Below are 14,632 nucleotides of genomic sequence, written 5' to 3'. Positions count from 1 at the left end.
CACATTGATGCTTTATAAGCACCCTAACGAGCAACAAGGGTTGCGCCACATTGAGGTCTAGTGGGGGGAGTCGAATGCCACTCCCCTCACTAGCCGTCAATTGCACAATGTGGGCTTGGGGGAAGTGGGGTTATGCAAACCCTCGCCTCCCCCTACTAAACATTTGAAAAAAGGCCATACCAATGCAAGTTTAGTAGCACTACCCAATCACTTTTCTAACATGAAGGTGAGGTGAAACGACTGACCAATTGTGTGCTTATTGCTACAATAAATGCTAAAAAGATTTTAGAGTTGACCGATTGTATGCTTACAAACTTCATTAATGCTTGGTAAGCTTTTTATAAAGAAGGTTGGTGCGATCACACTACTATGAACATTGCCATAAATCTGTGCTTTCCCTCGTAAGCTTGGTGTGACCTAGCCCTTAGTAATAGAAGCATATGAAGAAGCTTCTACATCACCACTGTAAGGTTGAGTTGGGGCGGCCGTGAGCCGAGTCTGAACCGGCCCTAAGTGCAAAGTATAAAAGAGGGAAGGCGACATGCGCTAGGCATGTCTTGACGTGTGGCAAGGGCAGTACTGAGAGCGCACAATCTCTGGGACTCGATTTTGCAGTGCTCCATCAGGCAAAGCTCTTATAATGGCAACATCTCGGGACGAGCGATCTGGTTCCAAGCGATGGCTGCCTCTGGAGTCCAATCCAGATATCATGAATCAGGTCTCTTTTTTCTTTTTCTCCATCTTCTTTTTCTCTCTTTCTCAAGCTTTGTGTGGCTACTTTTCCCTTCCACGTATGAAGTGCAGTATGCGCATCTGGGCCATCATTGAGTCATTAGAGTTGTAGTTTCTAGGAGCAGGTTACTGTGCACAATAGTATGTTGACAATGTGTTACGTCCATCGACGTGGGAAGAAGTTGTGCTACTGGTAATCGGCGGTTGATGATACTGCCGTTTGTGATTGCTTATGCATAGCTGGTGTCATTTTGATACTGCTTTGCGTTTTGCATTATTAGGCGGCTTTTGATCATGCGCCAAGGCTAATACATGTTCAGGTGGGGTTTCATGGACTTCTACAAATGAGGAAGTCCTCATCAGTCGACTTAATACTGAGGAATTAGGTGAAGTGAGCCATGAGGACGTGTGCCAATCAATCATCTGGAGAACACAAAACCCTAGTGAAAAGGCTGATCGATCAGCAGACATGATAAAAAACGCATCCTCTGTTTCTGAAAAGTAGAAAATTGCAGATGGGAATGATGTTACCTAATGGCCTGCTGCCAGATGCATGCACTTTTGTGCCTTGAACTATGTGCGCTGATCAAATTATTACAGAACTAGCGGTCACAAAAATAATGCTGCGAATGACCTGGACCAGACTTGAGACTTGAAAGTGCTGCCATGAGCTGTATGAGGCAATATTCTGCAAAAATGCCTTGGGCAGACCTGTATAAGTAGAAAACAGCGCTAGTGATGGAAGTGTAAAAGATTACTGTAATGGATTGCACAACACAAGAGAGAAAAGAGAAAACACAAGAACAAAGAAACATTGCAAAGAGAGAACTCAAAGATATCCTCAGAAAATGAAATCCATATATCAAATATGAGACAATTGTGTACAATAGTAAGTCACTAGTTGTGTGGGCACTGATACTGGCTCCCCCTCTCCATCTGAATGAATGTGGAGGAGGGAGCCAAGAATAAAATAATGTCTAATAATGCATCAAGGCAGCCATCATCACGATGGCTTAAAAATAAAGTTGGCCAAACAAAAAATGCTAGAAACCACAAAAACAAACGCAAAAAAAGTGCCTAAAATAATCTCCAGTGCCCAGTCCACAAATGTACATGCACAGACTCATTCATGAGTTACTAATTTGCTAACATAGGGATGGGCTCAAGTGTTCTATCTTTTTCCATTTTGCTAACATGTTGCTTAATGAGTTTTCCACCAACTTGCTTTTCTTTTTTTGTTTTGTCCAGGATACTGGTGAGCTATATATACATTGTTTCTCTTGAAATATGGTGTCTAGAATCTATTCTCTATTTAGTCATCCTAGTTTATGGCAAGGATACTATAGCTTTGGGCACTTTGAGGCTTACAAGATAGTGTATTGGCCACTATATTTTTTTTGCCATCTATATGTACAATTTGAAAGTGAAACATAGAGAGGACATTCGCCTATTTTATATGCTTCTCAGATAACTTAGTTTATGTCAAAAAACAATGCAATGTCTAATGATCTGTATGCATCGTGAAATAAACCCCTAAAAGATAGCATTTTCATGTAGAAAGTGCATGAATTACAGCTAGTGGTTCCTTCTTGTAGACATGCAAATTTTTATTTGCACTGTGGAAAACACGACTTTCATATGCTGCCGCTCGGCCATCTCGAATTAAAATAGCCCCAATGCTATTTTCATATACATCACATTGAGCAACGAATGACTTTCTTAAATTGGGTAACACAAGCACAAGATCTAAGGTCAGCTTTTTTAAAACTTGCCAAAGATTGAAATTTTGACTAATGTCCACTTAAATGGCACACCCTTCTTCTGTAAAGTAGGTAGTGCAGATGTAATTTCAGCAAAGTTATGCACATACTTTTTGTAATAAAAACATAAACCCATGAAACTATGGATCTTATGCCCATTCCTCAAATATGGCCGTGATCGTATTTCCTTAACCTTTGCAGGCTCCATGTGTATCCTATCAGTCTATACAATGTGCCCCAAGAAGTGGATTTGATGCAAGAAAAACTCACTTTTCTTGTCATTGATAACCAATTGATGCTTAGTAACTCCTTAAACATTATTGCCAAGTGTCTCCTATGCTCTGTCTCATTCTTTGAAAAGACAATTATGTCATCAAAGAAGGTTCTCACAATTTCTCTATGTAGTTAAAATATTTGATCCATAATCCTATTAAATGTGAAAGGAATATTCGTAAGCCCTGGTATGACAAGAAACTCATATAATCCAAAAGATATCCTTAAAGCTGACTTTGGGACATCCTTTGGCCTAATGCGAATCTAATGATATCCACTTTTTAAATCAATATGTGATTTTTATCCAATTTAGTTGCATTTCCTATATCAACATTATCATCTTTATCTTTGACAAAAATCAAATATTTTGAAAAATACTTTTTTATTATTTTTGAAATAACAGAAGTAGATACAAGTAGGATTGATTTCTCTTTAAGCTATACATCAAGGGTATGGATGTTGCCCTTATACTAGAGAGTGATCACTTTGTCATAGGAGTCAATAATTGTATGCACTCTACAACATTAGCGCATATTAAGCAATACATCACAACCCTCAAGTGGTGCAATAAAGAACTCTATGTTATCCATATAATTCTAAATTTGTAAGCGAAGTTTTCCAATGAGTGGTGTGACTAGTTTTGTATGGCCTTTGCATGGCATTTCAAATTTTTCCATGGATTCCATCTAATCCTCTTTGATGCCTATATGTGTTGTTAAGTTAGTGGAGATAAAATTGGCTCCTGCTTCATTGTCTTACTAACATCAACTGTATGGGTTTTGCTCTTATATTGCAAAGTAATCGCTCTGTCTCATGGAAGTCAATAACTATATGTACTCTATGACAGCAAGGCATACCAAGCAATACATCACAACCCTCAAGTGGTGCAATAAATAACTCTTTGTTATCTATATGACTTTGAACGTGTAAGCAAAGCTTCTCAATGAGTGGTGTGACCAGTTTTGCATGGCCCTTGTATGGCATTCTAGTTTCTCCCATGGATTCCATCTCTCCTTCTTTGATCCCTAGATGGGTTGTCAAGTTAGTGGAGATAAAATTAATGTTTACTCCATTGTTAAAGAATATCAATGCATACTGGCCCCTAACATCAAGGGTATGAGTTGAAGAGTAATCTCTTTGTCATGGAAGTTAATAACTGCATGTACTCTATGACACCAAGACATCCCAAGTAATACAACCCTCAAGTAGTGCAATAAATGACGCTTTGCTATCCATATATTTGCATGGCGCTTACATGCCTTTTTAATTTTTTCTACGGGTTTCATCTCATCCTCTTTGATGCCTAGGTTGGTTGCCATGTTAGCGGAGATAAAATTGGCTCTTGCTCCATTATCAAAGAATATCAATGCATGCTGGTACCTAACTTTCCCCCATGCTCTACAAAGCTCAATAGAATCATCATTGGGCTAATCACTGGCCACATCAAGAACCAAACCAATTGATGTTTTGGGCTTCTTACTTATTAGGACAACTCCTATCTATGAATCTCTTTAGACAAACCACAATAGTGCTTTTCAATTTGCTTAGAAAGGGGGACAACATGATAAGAAGTAACATGCAACAATACCTTCCAAAAGTTCTTATTATAGTGCTTCAAATTTTTGCATTGCAATGCATTGAAGTTATGCCATGTTCTCATAACATCCACCTCAAAAGTGCCCATCAACCATATAGAAGCAAACATTTGCTTAAATTGAATCCATATTGATTGTGCTTTCCCTTGCATCACGATGGTAGACTACCCATTGCAATATCTTTCTTGGACTTTGCGAAGTTTTCCCTTGAGTAGGTGTCATGGGGACGCGTTTTGATGCTTTGCTTAGCATTTGATTTAGGTAATAATCAAACATGCAAATGTGAGTTGAACATGTTGTGTAAGAAAGTAAAGTCGCGATGATAGGCCAAGGATCTTGAGATGTCAATGGGTGTTAGAGGCAAATGTTATGATAAGCTATATTAGTGTCGTGCTCGGTGAAAGATTTTGGCTTAGATCATTTTATTAGCCATTAATGATAGTGGTGACATTAGGAACTAGGTATTAATTAATTAATTAATTCCATTTTAGGAGCTAATAAATGCTAAAAAATACTTGGATGATGAATTGGCCTAGCCAATTTAAATTGTTGGCTAGTAAAATTATTTTTTGAGGAAGAATTAATAATTAAATTAAATTTTAAAATTAATATTCCATTGTTCGATTAAATGTGGCAGGAGCATTCATAAGTCCAAAAGGCATGACAAGAAACTCACATAAAAATGTCTTGGAAACTGTCTTAGGTACATCCTTCGGTCCAATGCAAATTTAATGATATCCACTTCTCAAATCCATACGGTTGAATATGGCTGTCCCTTGCAATCTATCTATAACATCGTCAATCCGATGGATCGAAATTGATTTTTTATCGCGATTTTATTCAAATCATGATAGTCAATGTACATACACCATGAATCTTTTTTTTTTTTTTTGGTACCAAAACAAATGAGAATAAAAGGGAGATGAGTTGGGCTGAATTGGTCCTTTTTTCAACACCTCATTCACCTGAGTCATTATCTTTGCCTGCTGGGTTGCACTTACCATGTACGGTGGCTTATTAGATGGGCTACTTTCAGGGATAAGATCTATGCTATGATCTTTTGGCCTTTGAAGTGGTAGTTGCCCCGGAAGCGGCTTGAACCAAGTCATTCGTTTACTTTAATCGTAGTAAATCATTTCTTCCTCATGTGAAGTAGATACAACACGTATTTTAAAATTGGACAAAGTTCCAACCATGTAGAAGCTTTGCTTTGTGTGAAGCAAGGGAATAAGACCACTTCTTCTCCTTTATTATCTTGAAAGAGGCTCTAATTCCATCTCTTCCAAGGGAAGAATCAAGATCAGTGCTTAAAAGGGTGACTCCAATTCTTGAAACAGAACCAAATCTTCCAAGCAATAGCATACATTTTCATAAATAAATTGCGATTCTTCTCCAACTTTGACATGTTTCCAACATCTTCATTATCAACTTTATTCTTACTAAAAACCAAGTATGCTAAAAGGTGACCTTTCATTTCTTTGAAAATAGCAGCAACAACCGATATAATAGAGATATCCAATCCCACTAGTACCATTTGATTTTGCTCATTCCCACCTTGGGTGCATCTTTAGGCTGTGGTGATTGTCCTTTGGAAGCTTCTTACTGTCCAAAGGTCTTAGAAGATGATATCTTCTTCTTGCCCTTGCTGTCCTTTTTGGGATAATTCAAAAATCTCTTAAACTGTGGATCTTTGGCTAATTGAACAAAGATGTCAGCTGCTGCTTTCAATCGAGCCTTAAATTGGTCATCATATTATTCATCTTCTTGCTGGTCATTAGCATCTTGTGACCTTGAAGGACCCGCTTTTTGGTCAACAACCATATTTTCTCCTTGTTGTCCATGTTGTAAGCCTTCCAAGATTAGGTATTGCATTTTTCCCTATGCATCATCATTGCTTGATTCCATCTCATTGAAAGATGACATACTGGTAAATTCTTAGTTGAACACAATATGAGCACTAGAGTAAAATTTTTGACCTTCAATCAGGTGCCTTGGGCCCACCAAGTCAAAGGATTTGATGGTATCATGGCAATGAAACCATGAAACCAGCCTTCCTTCTTGAGCAATTACAGCAAGCATAAAATTCACATAAGCTGAAAATACCAATGTTACCACTTCATCTTGGACATTGGACAGCTTGTTGCCCAAAAGCATGGTGCCCCTTGCAATATTTCTTAAACTTGTATTGCAAATGGATAGAGTACAATTGAGATTCTTTAACCTTCTCCACTAATCCAAGTGCCTCTTGTTGGCATAAATGACTAGTAAGCCTTCAAATCAATTTACCCCTTGATTTGCGAGGGGATCGACCTTCACTCGTGCTTCTTGGGAAATAAATTAGCCCCAAATAATGTTGGTTGGTTGGCCTTTTGAATCCTCTTGAAATACATTGATTTCAACTTTGACAATTCAAGTTTGAAGCTTTTAAATCTGGGCGCACTTTCGGAGGTGGTTGTTGAGTCCTAATTTATGTTGTAATTTACAATATAAATTAGGGTTTATTGTAGAGATTCACCCAAAATGTCCACCTCCAATGGTTGGATTGTTGTAAAACTTGAAGCAAAGCTAGGAAATAACAAGAGAAAGAGAGGGATGGCGGTAGAGAGAAAATTCAAAAATTTGTCACAAGGATTTGGTGAGATTGAGTTGTTGATCTCATGTTCCAACCCCAAATGTATTCTCCAACAGCAAAGGGAGCATCAGCGGCTGTAATCTTTAGGAGAAAAAGCATCGGCCATGATTATCTGTTTCTCTTGGTCAAGAGTATGCAATTGCCTTCACTAAAATGGTTTCCAATGGTTGAGAAATAGCCCCAAAAGCAAGCAGTAGCAGTCAAACCTCTCTTCCCAATAGCACCAAAATGCAATAACGAGATTTCCTTTTTCCTTTAGCCCCAATTCAACTTTTCCAAACTTGTATGAGAAAATTTTGTCAAGTAGTAGCCTTCTAAATTGAATCGTCAGCATTATCTAGCCCATTAAATTAAATTTTAGAATATAAATTTTGAAAATTAATTTAATAATTATTTATGTGTCAAAAAAAAATTCTAAATAGCCAAATTGGCTAGGTTGGTTTACCACTCGATGTTGAGATGACAAGCTCAACACATGCGGACATTGATGATGGACCGCCTGGTTAGATGGGTCCACACGTCTACACTTAGCACGTCAGTGGTTATTATGACTCTCACATGGCCACTGACTCATTACTTATTATATTCAGGTGGTTACATCTATTTACGGCTGGCATAGTTATAGCGCCAATCGACTAGTATAGTCGGTTATGCATTGTTTGACTTAGTAGGCCACTTTCCTTTATGTTGTATCTTATCTATACTTTGTGTACATTGTAAAGTGTGTGGAAGAAGAAAAAACTAGCAAGAAAACGTTTTGGCCTCTATCTTTCTTCTTGTCTCTTGAGTGAGCTTCTCCTTGTGCATTCTGTGTGTGTTCGGCGCAGCATCTTGAGCAAATCCTCCCACCACGCGATTCTTGACATGGTATCAGAGCCGCGCCACTGAGAGAGGCTGATTTTAAAAGTTGAAGTGAAGGAGAAGAAGCAAGGTTCGAGCAAGCAAGCCACGGGTAAGAAGCTCTCCCATTCTTCCACTCTCTCTCTTGGATAGTGTCTGTGGAGACATTGGAAGCAGGGCAGAGCAAAAATCTCAAATTGTAGTGAGATTTGGTGTGCGCGAAGAGCGCTGTGTATTCTGTAGAAAAGCCCTTTAGGGCTTACCCCAAATTATTTTGGGTATCTGAGGCCGTTTCAGGCTCCGTTTTAGAGCCGCAAGGTTGCGGACAACAGTTTCAGGGTATACTTTGATTTCGGCTGTATTGACCGAAAGTGGGTGCACAGGTTACAGATTGCGAATCTGTAATTTTTGAGGTGTTTGCAGGAAGCAAATATAAGGTTTATCTGTAAACTGGTTACAGATTGCATGCATTGTTGAGCAAACAGTGAAAAAGGCTGTCTGGTGTATTACTGTGCACTACATGTCGAGGGTTGCAGAAGATTTGCTTACTGTTTGGTATTAGTTTTGTGATAATGACAGAGAATAATGGAAATCCCATTATTGAGAAGCTCGACAAGAACAACTACCCTTCATGGAAGTTCCGTGTGACAAACTTCCTTATTGGAAAGGGCCTTTATGAATTTGTTTCAGGTGAAGAAAAGGAGTCAGAGCTGGGTATCCTTCCGACTGCAAATGAGTTAAAAGCATGGAAAGAGTGGAATGCGAAAGACAAAAAGGTGATGTACTAGCTATCTGCAGTAATTGATAATACTATGCTGGGATATATCAGGAATGCAGAAACTTCACATGTAGCTTGGACAATTTTTGAGAGCATGTTTTCAGTAAATACAAAGGCATGAAAGATTCAACTCAAGAAAGAGTTGAATGCCTTGAAGAAAGGGAAAATATTTGTCAATGAGTATGTTTTGAATGTGATGAGCATTGCAGATTCCTTAGCAGTGATTGATGCAATGTCAGATGATGATGATTTGGTTTCATCCACTCTGAGTGGCCTTAACAATGAGAAGGCATGGAAATCATTTGTTACTTCAGTATATGTACGGAAGCCATTTTCAGATTTTGATTAGCTGATCTTTCTCATGATTACTGAAAAGATCAATATACAGGGTGATTTCTCTGAAAGAAATTGTGAACAGGTCCAAGCATTTTACTCGAGTTCAAGAAGGAGACGTGGAAGATCCTCTTCGAGAGGCCGTGGTATGGGACGTGCTGGCGATAACCAGCAAAACAGATTCAATCCATAGTTTGGTGAAATGCAGGTTTCTGGAGGCAGAGGAAACTTTAGAGGCAGGGGGAGCTCTAGAGGAAGAGATGGATGGTAGAACAGAGGTTCTAACAACTCTGGTATTGTGTGTCACTACTGTAGCAAAACAGGTCATATTGCAGCCCAATGTTATGCTAAGAAAGATGATATTCGCAGTGGTAAGTTACAGCAAGGAAACTATGTATCGTCTTCACGATAGAATGAAGACAAAAATGAACGTCTGTTAGTTATGCAGTATATGTTGAATGCTATTACAGGAAAGGGAACACATGATGTTTGGTATGCTGATTCAGGTGTATCCAATCATATGACCAGCCATGCAAAATGGTTTGGAGAGATGCAGGATTTGCAAAATGCAGGTTATGTGCAGACGGGTGATGATTCATGTCACCCAATTTCACACATTGGAAAAGTTCCCTTGTCCTTGCATGATGGTAAGACAAAGAGTCTTTCGGATGTATCACATGTGCCATCTATTACAAAGAACTTGGTGTCAGTCGGTCAGATGGTAGAGCAAGGGCTGCAAGTCAGATTTAATGCAAAGGGTTTCTTTGTAGAAGACTTCAATGACAAGTGCAGGTTGGTTGCAAAGGGAAGTAGAGTTGGACGTATGTTTACTCTGGATGCTAGAATTCCTACTATGAATGTTGCTATGTATGCTAAAGGAAAATGTGTTATTATAGATATTGAAATTTGGCACACACGCATTGGACATGCAAATGTACAAAGGTTGAAATTAATGTAGTCCAAAGGATTGGTTACAGGTTTGTCTACATTTAGAATTGCAGAATTTCATAAGGTATGCAAAGCATGTCAGTTTGGTAAGCAGGCAAGACAACCCTTTTCACATGACAGAGATGTAAGTAGAAATATCCTTGATGTTGTGCATACAGATATTTGGGGGTCTACACAAAATGTATCTCTTGGAGACAGGTCATACTTTGTCACATTCATTGATGATTGTTCTAGAAAGCTGTGGGTATATTTTATGAAGGAAAAGAGTGAAGCGTTTGAGCACTTTAGAACTTTCAAGGCTGCAGTTCAAAGAGAAACAAGCTTGAAAGTAAAGTGCTTGAGGTCAGATGGAGGGGGAGAGTACCTCTCGAATGAGTTCAGTGATTTTCTGAGGTCTCATGGGATAAAGAGACAGTTTACATGCAGGTATACCCCACAGCAAAATGGGGTTGCAGAAAGGAAAAACATACATATTGCAGAAGTTGCACGCACCTTGATGGTTGAAAAGAATATGCCTAAGCATTTTTGGTCTGAGGCCTGCTCATACTGCTGTTTATATTATGAACAGAACTCCCATAGCTGCAGTTCATGGTATGACTCTTGAAGAATGTTTTACAGGTAAAAAGCCTGATGTCTCACACTTGAAAGTGTTTAGCTGTATTGCATATGTTTATGTGCCAGATGAGTTGCGGAAGAAACTGGATCCAAAGGCTGAAAAGTGTGTCTTTATTGAATACTCTTTAGAGCAAAAAGGGTATCATTGTTATAACCCTGTCACATGTAAGTTCAGAGTAAGCAGGGATGTCATCTTTGATGAATTGAGCAGTTGGTATGCATCTAGTGGTGATGCATTGGATAATGATGATGATCATGATACTCATGTGCAGGCTGAAAAGCAAGAATCACAGACTCTTAATAGACCAGAGACATCATCTGGTAGTCCTTGGTCTGGAAGACTAAGGAGTAGCTCTACATCTTCAGGTGCATCTAGTAGCACTACAGGTAAAGACAAAGGAAAGAATAAAGTGTCAGATGGCATTGATGCAGTTCTTGATGGAGACTCCAATGGCTCAGAGAGCTTGGATGATGAGCTTAGCATTCCTCCAGTGAGGACTCCAGGTGTACAGAGAGCACGCGTCAATGCAAAGACTCCATTGAGTGATCCAGTGGTACGCAGGTCTAGCAGGGTGAGATACTCTTTTAACAGATTTGGTTTTGAAGGTTATGCAGCTCACCATTATGCTTATATGGTGAAAGTGATTGAGGATGTTGAGCCCACATGTTTTGAGGAGGCTGTTGGTCATGCTCATTGGGATGCAGCAATGGATGAGGAGATGGTTGCATTAGAGGCCAATAAGACTTGGGATTTAGTATCATTACCAAAGGGCAAGAAAGCTATTGGATGTAAGTGGGTTTATAAGATTAAGCACAATGTAGATGGTTCTGTTAGTAGGTACAAAGCTAGGCTGGTTGCAAAAGGCTATGCCCAGACATATGGTATAGATTATGAAGAAACCTTCAGTCCGGTTGCTAGGATGGCAACTGTCAGATGTGTGATTGCTTTGGCAGCAGCCAAAGGTTGGAGGTTGCAGCAAATGGATGTGAAGAATGCCTTCTTGCATGGTGATTTGCAGGAAGAAGTGTATATGGATCAGCCAGCAGGTTATAAAGATTTAGAGCATCCCATGTATGTGTGCAAGTTGAAGAAGGTGCTCTATGGGCTCAAGCAAGCACCTAGAACATGGTCTGACAAGATCAGAGAGTATCTTGTCAATATTGGCTTTTATGTTTCTGATGCTGATCACTCACTTTATGTGAGAAAGGGAGATGCAGGTTTGGTCATCATAGTCATCTATGTGGATGACTTGATTATTCAGGTGATGGTGATAGTGGGATTGCTGAAGTCAAGGACTTTTTTAAAAAGAAGTTTGAGATGAAGGATTTAGGTGAGCTAAGGTACTTCCTTGGCATTGAGGTGATCAGATATGATGATGGTATATGGCTGTCCCAAAGACAGTATGGCTTGGATATGTTGTCCAAGTATGGTATGACAGCATGCAAACCACTTTCAGTCCCGTTGGAGAAGAATGTAAAGTTGAGTGCTGATGTTGGGGATGAGATAGAAGACCCTACTATGTTCAGGAGGATAGTGGGGAGTTTGATCTACATGACCATTACAAGGCCAGACTTGAGCTACGCTGTTGGTCTTGTGAGTCAGTTTATGCAAGTACTTAGAAAGCCACATTTGGATGTAGTCAGACGCATATTGAGATATGTGAAGTCCACATTACATTATGGACTTTTCTATGAGGCAGGTACAGATGTACAGGTGTTTGGATACACAGATGCAGATTGGGCTGGTAGTATGTCTGATAGAAGATCTACTAGCGGATACATGTTCTCTCTTGGTAGTGCAACAGTTACTTGGAGCAGCAAAAAGCAATCTACAGTTGCTTTGTCGAGTACAGAGGCTGAGTATAGAGGTGCTGGTGTTGCAGCATGTGAGGAAGTATGGCTGCAAAAGTTATTGGCTGATTTAGATGTGTAGGTGGAAGGTCCAGTTGTCATTTATTGTGACAACATGAGCAGTATACAGTTAGCTAGGAACCCTGTGTTCCATGCCAGGACAAAACATATTGAGGTACACTACCACTTTGTGAGAGAGAAAGTACTAGCAGGTGAGATTGACTTGGTGTATGTCAGCCTGTTTCTCTTTCAATTGCAGCTTTGAAAGTTTTAAAGTGCTCAAACGCTTCACTCTTTTCCTTCATAAAATATACCCACAGCTTTCTAGAACAATCATTAATAAATGTGACAAAGTATGAACTGTCTCCAAGAGATACATTTTGTGTAGGCCCCCAAATGTCTGTATGCACAACATCAAGGATATTTCTGCTTACATCTCTGTCATGTGAAAAGGGTTGTCTTGCCTGCTTACCAAACTAACATGCTTCGCATACCTTAAAGTTGAGCTTGAGGGGGAGTGTTGAGATGACAAGCTCAACACATGCGGACATTGATGATGGATTGCCTGGTTAGATGGGTCCACACGTCCACACTTACCACGTCGGTGGTCATTATGACTCTCACATGGCCACTGACTCATTACTTATTATATTCAGGTTGTTACATCTATTTACAGCTGGCATAGTTATAGCGCCAGTCGACTAGTGTAGTCGGTTATGCATTGTTTGACTTAGTAGGCCACTCTCCTTTATGTTGTATCTTATCTATTCTTTCTGTACATTGTAAAGTGTGTGGAAGAAGAAGAAAAAACCAGCAAGAAAACGTTTTGGCCTCCATCTCTCTTCTTGTCTCTTGAGTGAGCTTCTCCTTGTGCATTCTGTGTGTGTTCGGCGCAGCATCTTGAGCAAATCCCCCCACCACGCGATCCTTGACACTGGAGCGATCCTGAGCACTCAATAGCTCGGAATTGGCATTAATTAATTAATTAATGCCAATTTCCTAGTGTTACCATTGACACTAATGGCTATATCAAATGTTCTAGGCCAACTTTTGACACCTTGTACCATCCACTATCTGTCAAGCATAACTTGTTATAACTTTTTCCTTTGGTACCAACTGATATTTTGGGTTCTTGGTGGGCCCAGACTATGAAATAATTGATGTGCACCTCACATGTGCAAGTCACATTTGCACATTTGATTAACTTTTAATCAAATACTAAGCAAAGCATTAAAATTTCAGGTCCTTGTGACATCCAAAGTTACTTAGGAGTAAATCACATGGTGGTGACATCGTTAAACTCTGCTATCTCATCTCTTGGTGGTGCATGTTAGTAGAAGGCTGCAAACTTTGCAGCATGAGGTGTTTAATAGTAAGAGGTGGTTTTTTTCATTGTTTGGAGTAGGAAGTGGTTGTGTTTCGGCCACATGAGGTAGAAGGAGCTCTATGAGAGCAGAGACTTCTTGCTTTCTATCAGTATAAAGCAGCAAGAATTGCATTTCAGCAAATTGAGGGTCTGAAAGGGTGCAGTTGCAAGTTTCAATCAACAAGAGGCCACATTTCTAGCAGGACAGCAACAGCTACATTTGCTGAAAACATTATCAGTTCAAGGTGTATGAGTTTTGTGACAATTTTGTATTCACCCACCTTGAGTGGCATCCCATCACTCACGTATATATATTCACTTTAGTCTCAGCTTGTAGATTGACATCTTCCCATCCAATGAATTATGAGTTCCTTGCTGTATGGGAGTGACATATTCCCCATCTAGTGAATTGTGTGTTTGTTGCCTTCATTGTGCGAGACTCTTTGCTATTTCTAGTATTTTCAAGATATCAAAAGCAAGGCACACCCTTGTCTATATCTTATACGAATCGTTGAGCTAGTGCAGGTGTTTGAAACACTTCTATGATTCCATCTCACTTCTTGGTGTTGTGAATCCATTAAAATTTTGTAGCATGAGGTCATGTTTATCAAGTGATAGTAGTAGGAGGTATTTTCACTTTTTGGAGCAGCAAGAAACTGCATGAGAGCTGAAGTAACTGCTTTGTATTGCTGCAGTGTAGCAAGAGTAGAAGCACAAGTAAATGCTTTGTATCAGCACAAAGTAGCAAGAGTAGAGGTAGAAGGTTGCATTTGAACAAATCGAGGGAGTGTAAGGGTGCATTTGCAAGTTTTAAGTAGAAAGAGGCTGCATGATAGCAGGAGACAATTGCATTTCTCCCAGTTGATGAGATAGGTAGCTGCATATGCTGCACAATTTCTAGAAAGAGTG

The 14,632-nt window shown here is 39.5% G+C and overlaps 1 protein-coding gene across 1 annotated transcript in view; it reads left to right on the top strand.

Annotated features, from left to right (window-relative positions):
* The first annotated feature begins 451 nt into the window (after positions 1-451).
* UCH3 (ubiquitin C-terminal hydrolase 3) overlaps positions 452-14,632 on the top strand; it is a 92,322-nt gene continuing 78,141 nt past the window's right edge. Inside the window, exon 1 of the mRNA XM_087693471.1 lies at positions 452-718. Coding sequence (XP_087549597.1) covers positions 641-718 — 78 coding nt within the window. The 5' untranslated portion in view covers positions 452-640. The remainder of the gene's footprint in view (positions 719-14,632) is intronic.

The sequence above is a fragment of the Lygodium microphyllum genome, chromosome 14 (genome assembly GCF_053477565.2).
Source record: "Lygodium microphyllum isolate KBCC chromosome 14, Lygodium_microphyllum_v1.1.10, whole genome shotgun sequence".
NCBI lineage: Eukaryota > Viridiplantae > Streptophyta > Polypodiopsida > Schizaeales > Lygodiaceae > Lygodium > Lygodium microphyllum.
This window is presented reverse-complemented; position numbering and strand designations above follow the sequence as displayed.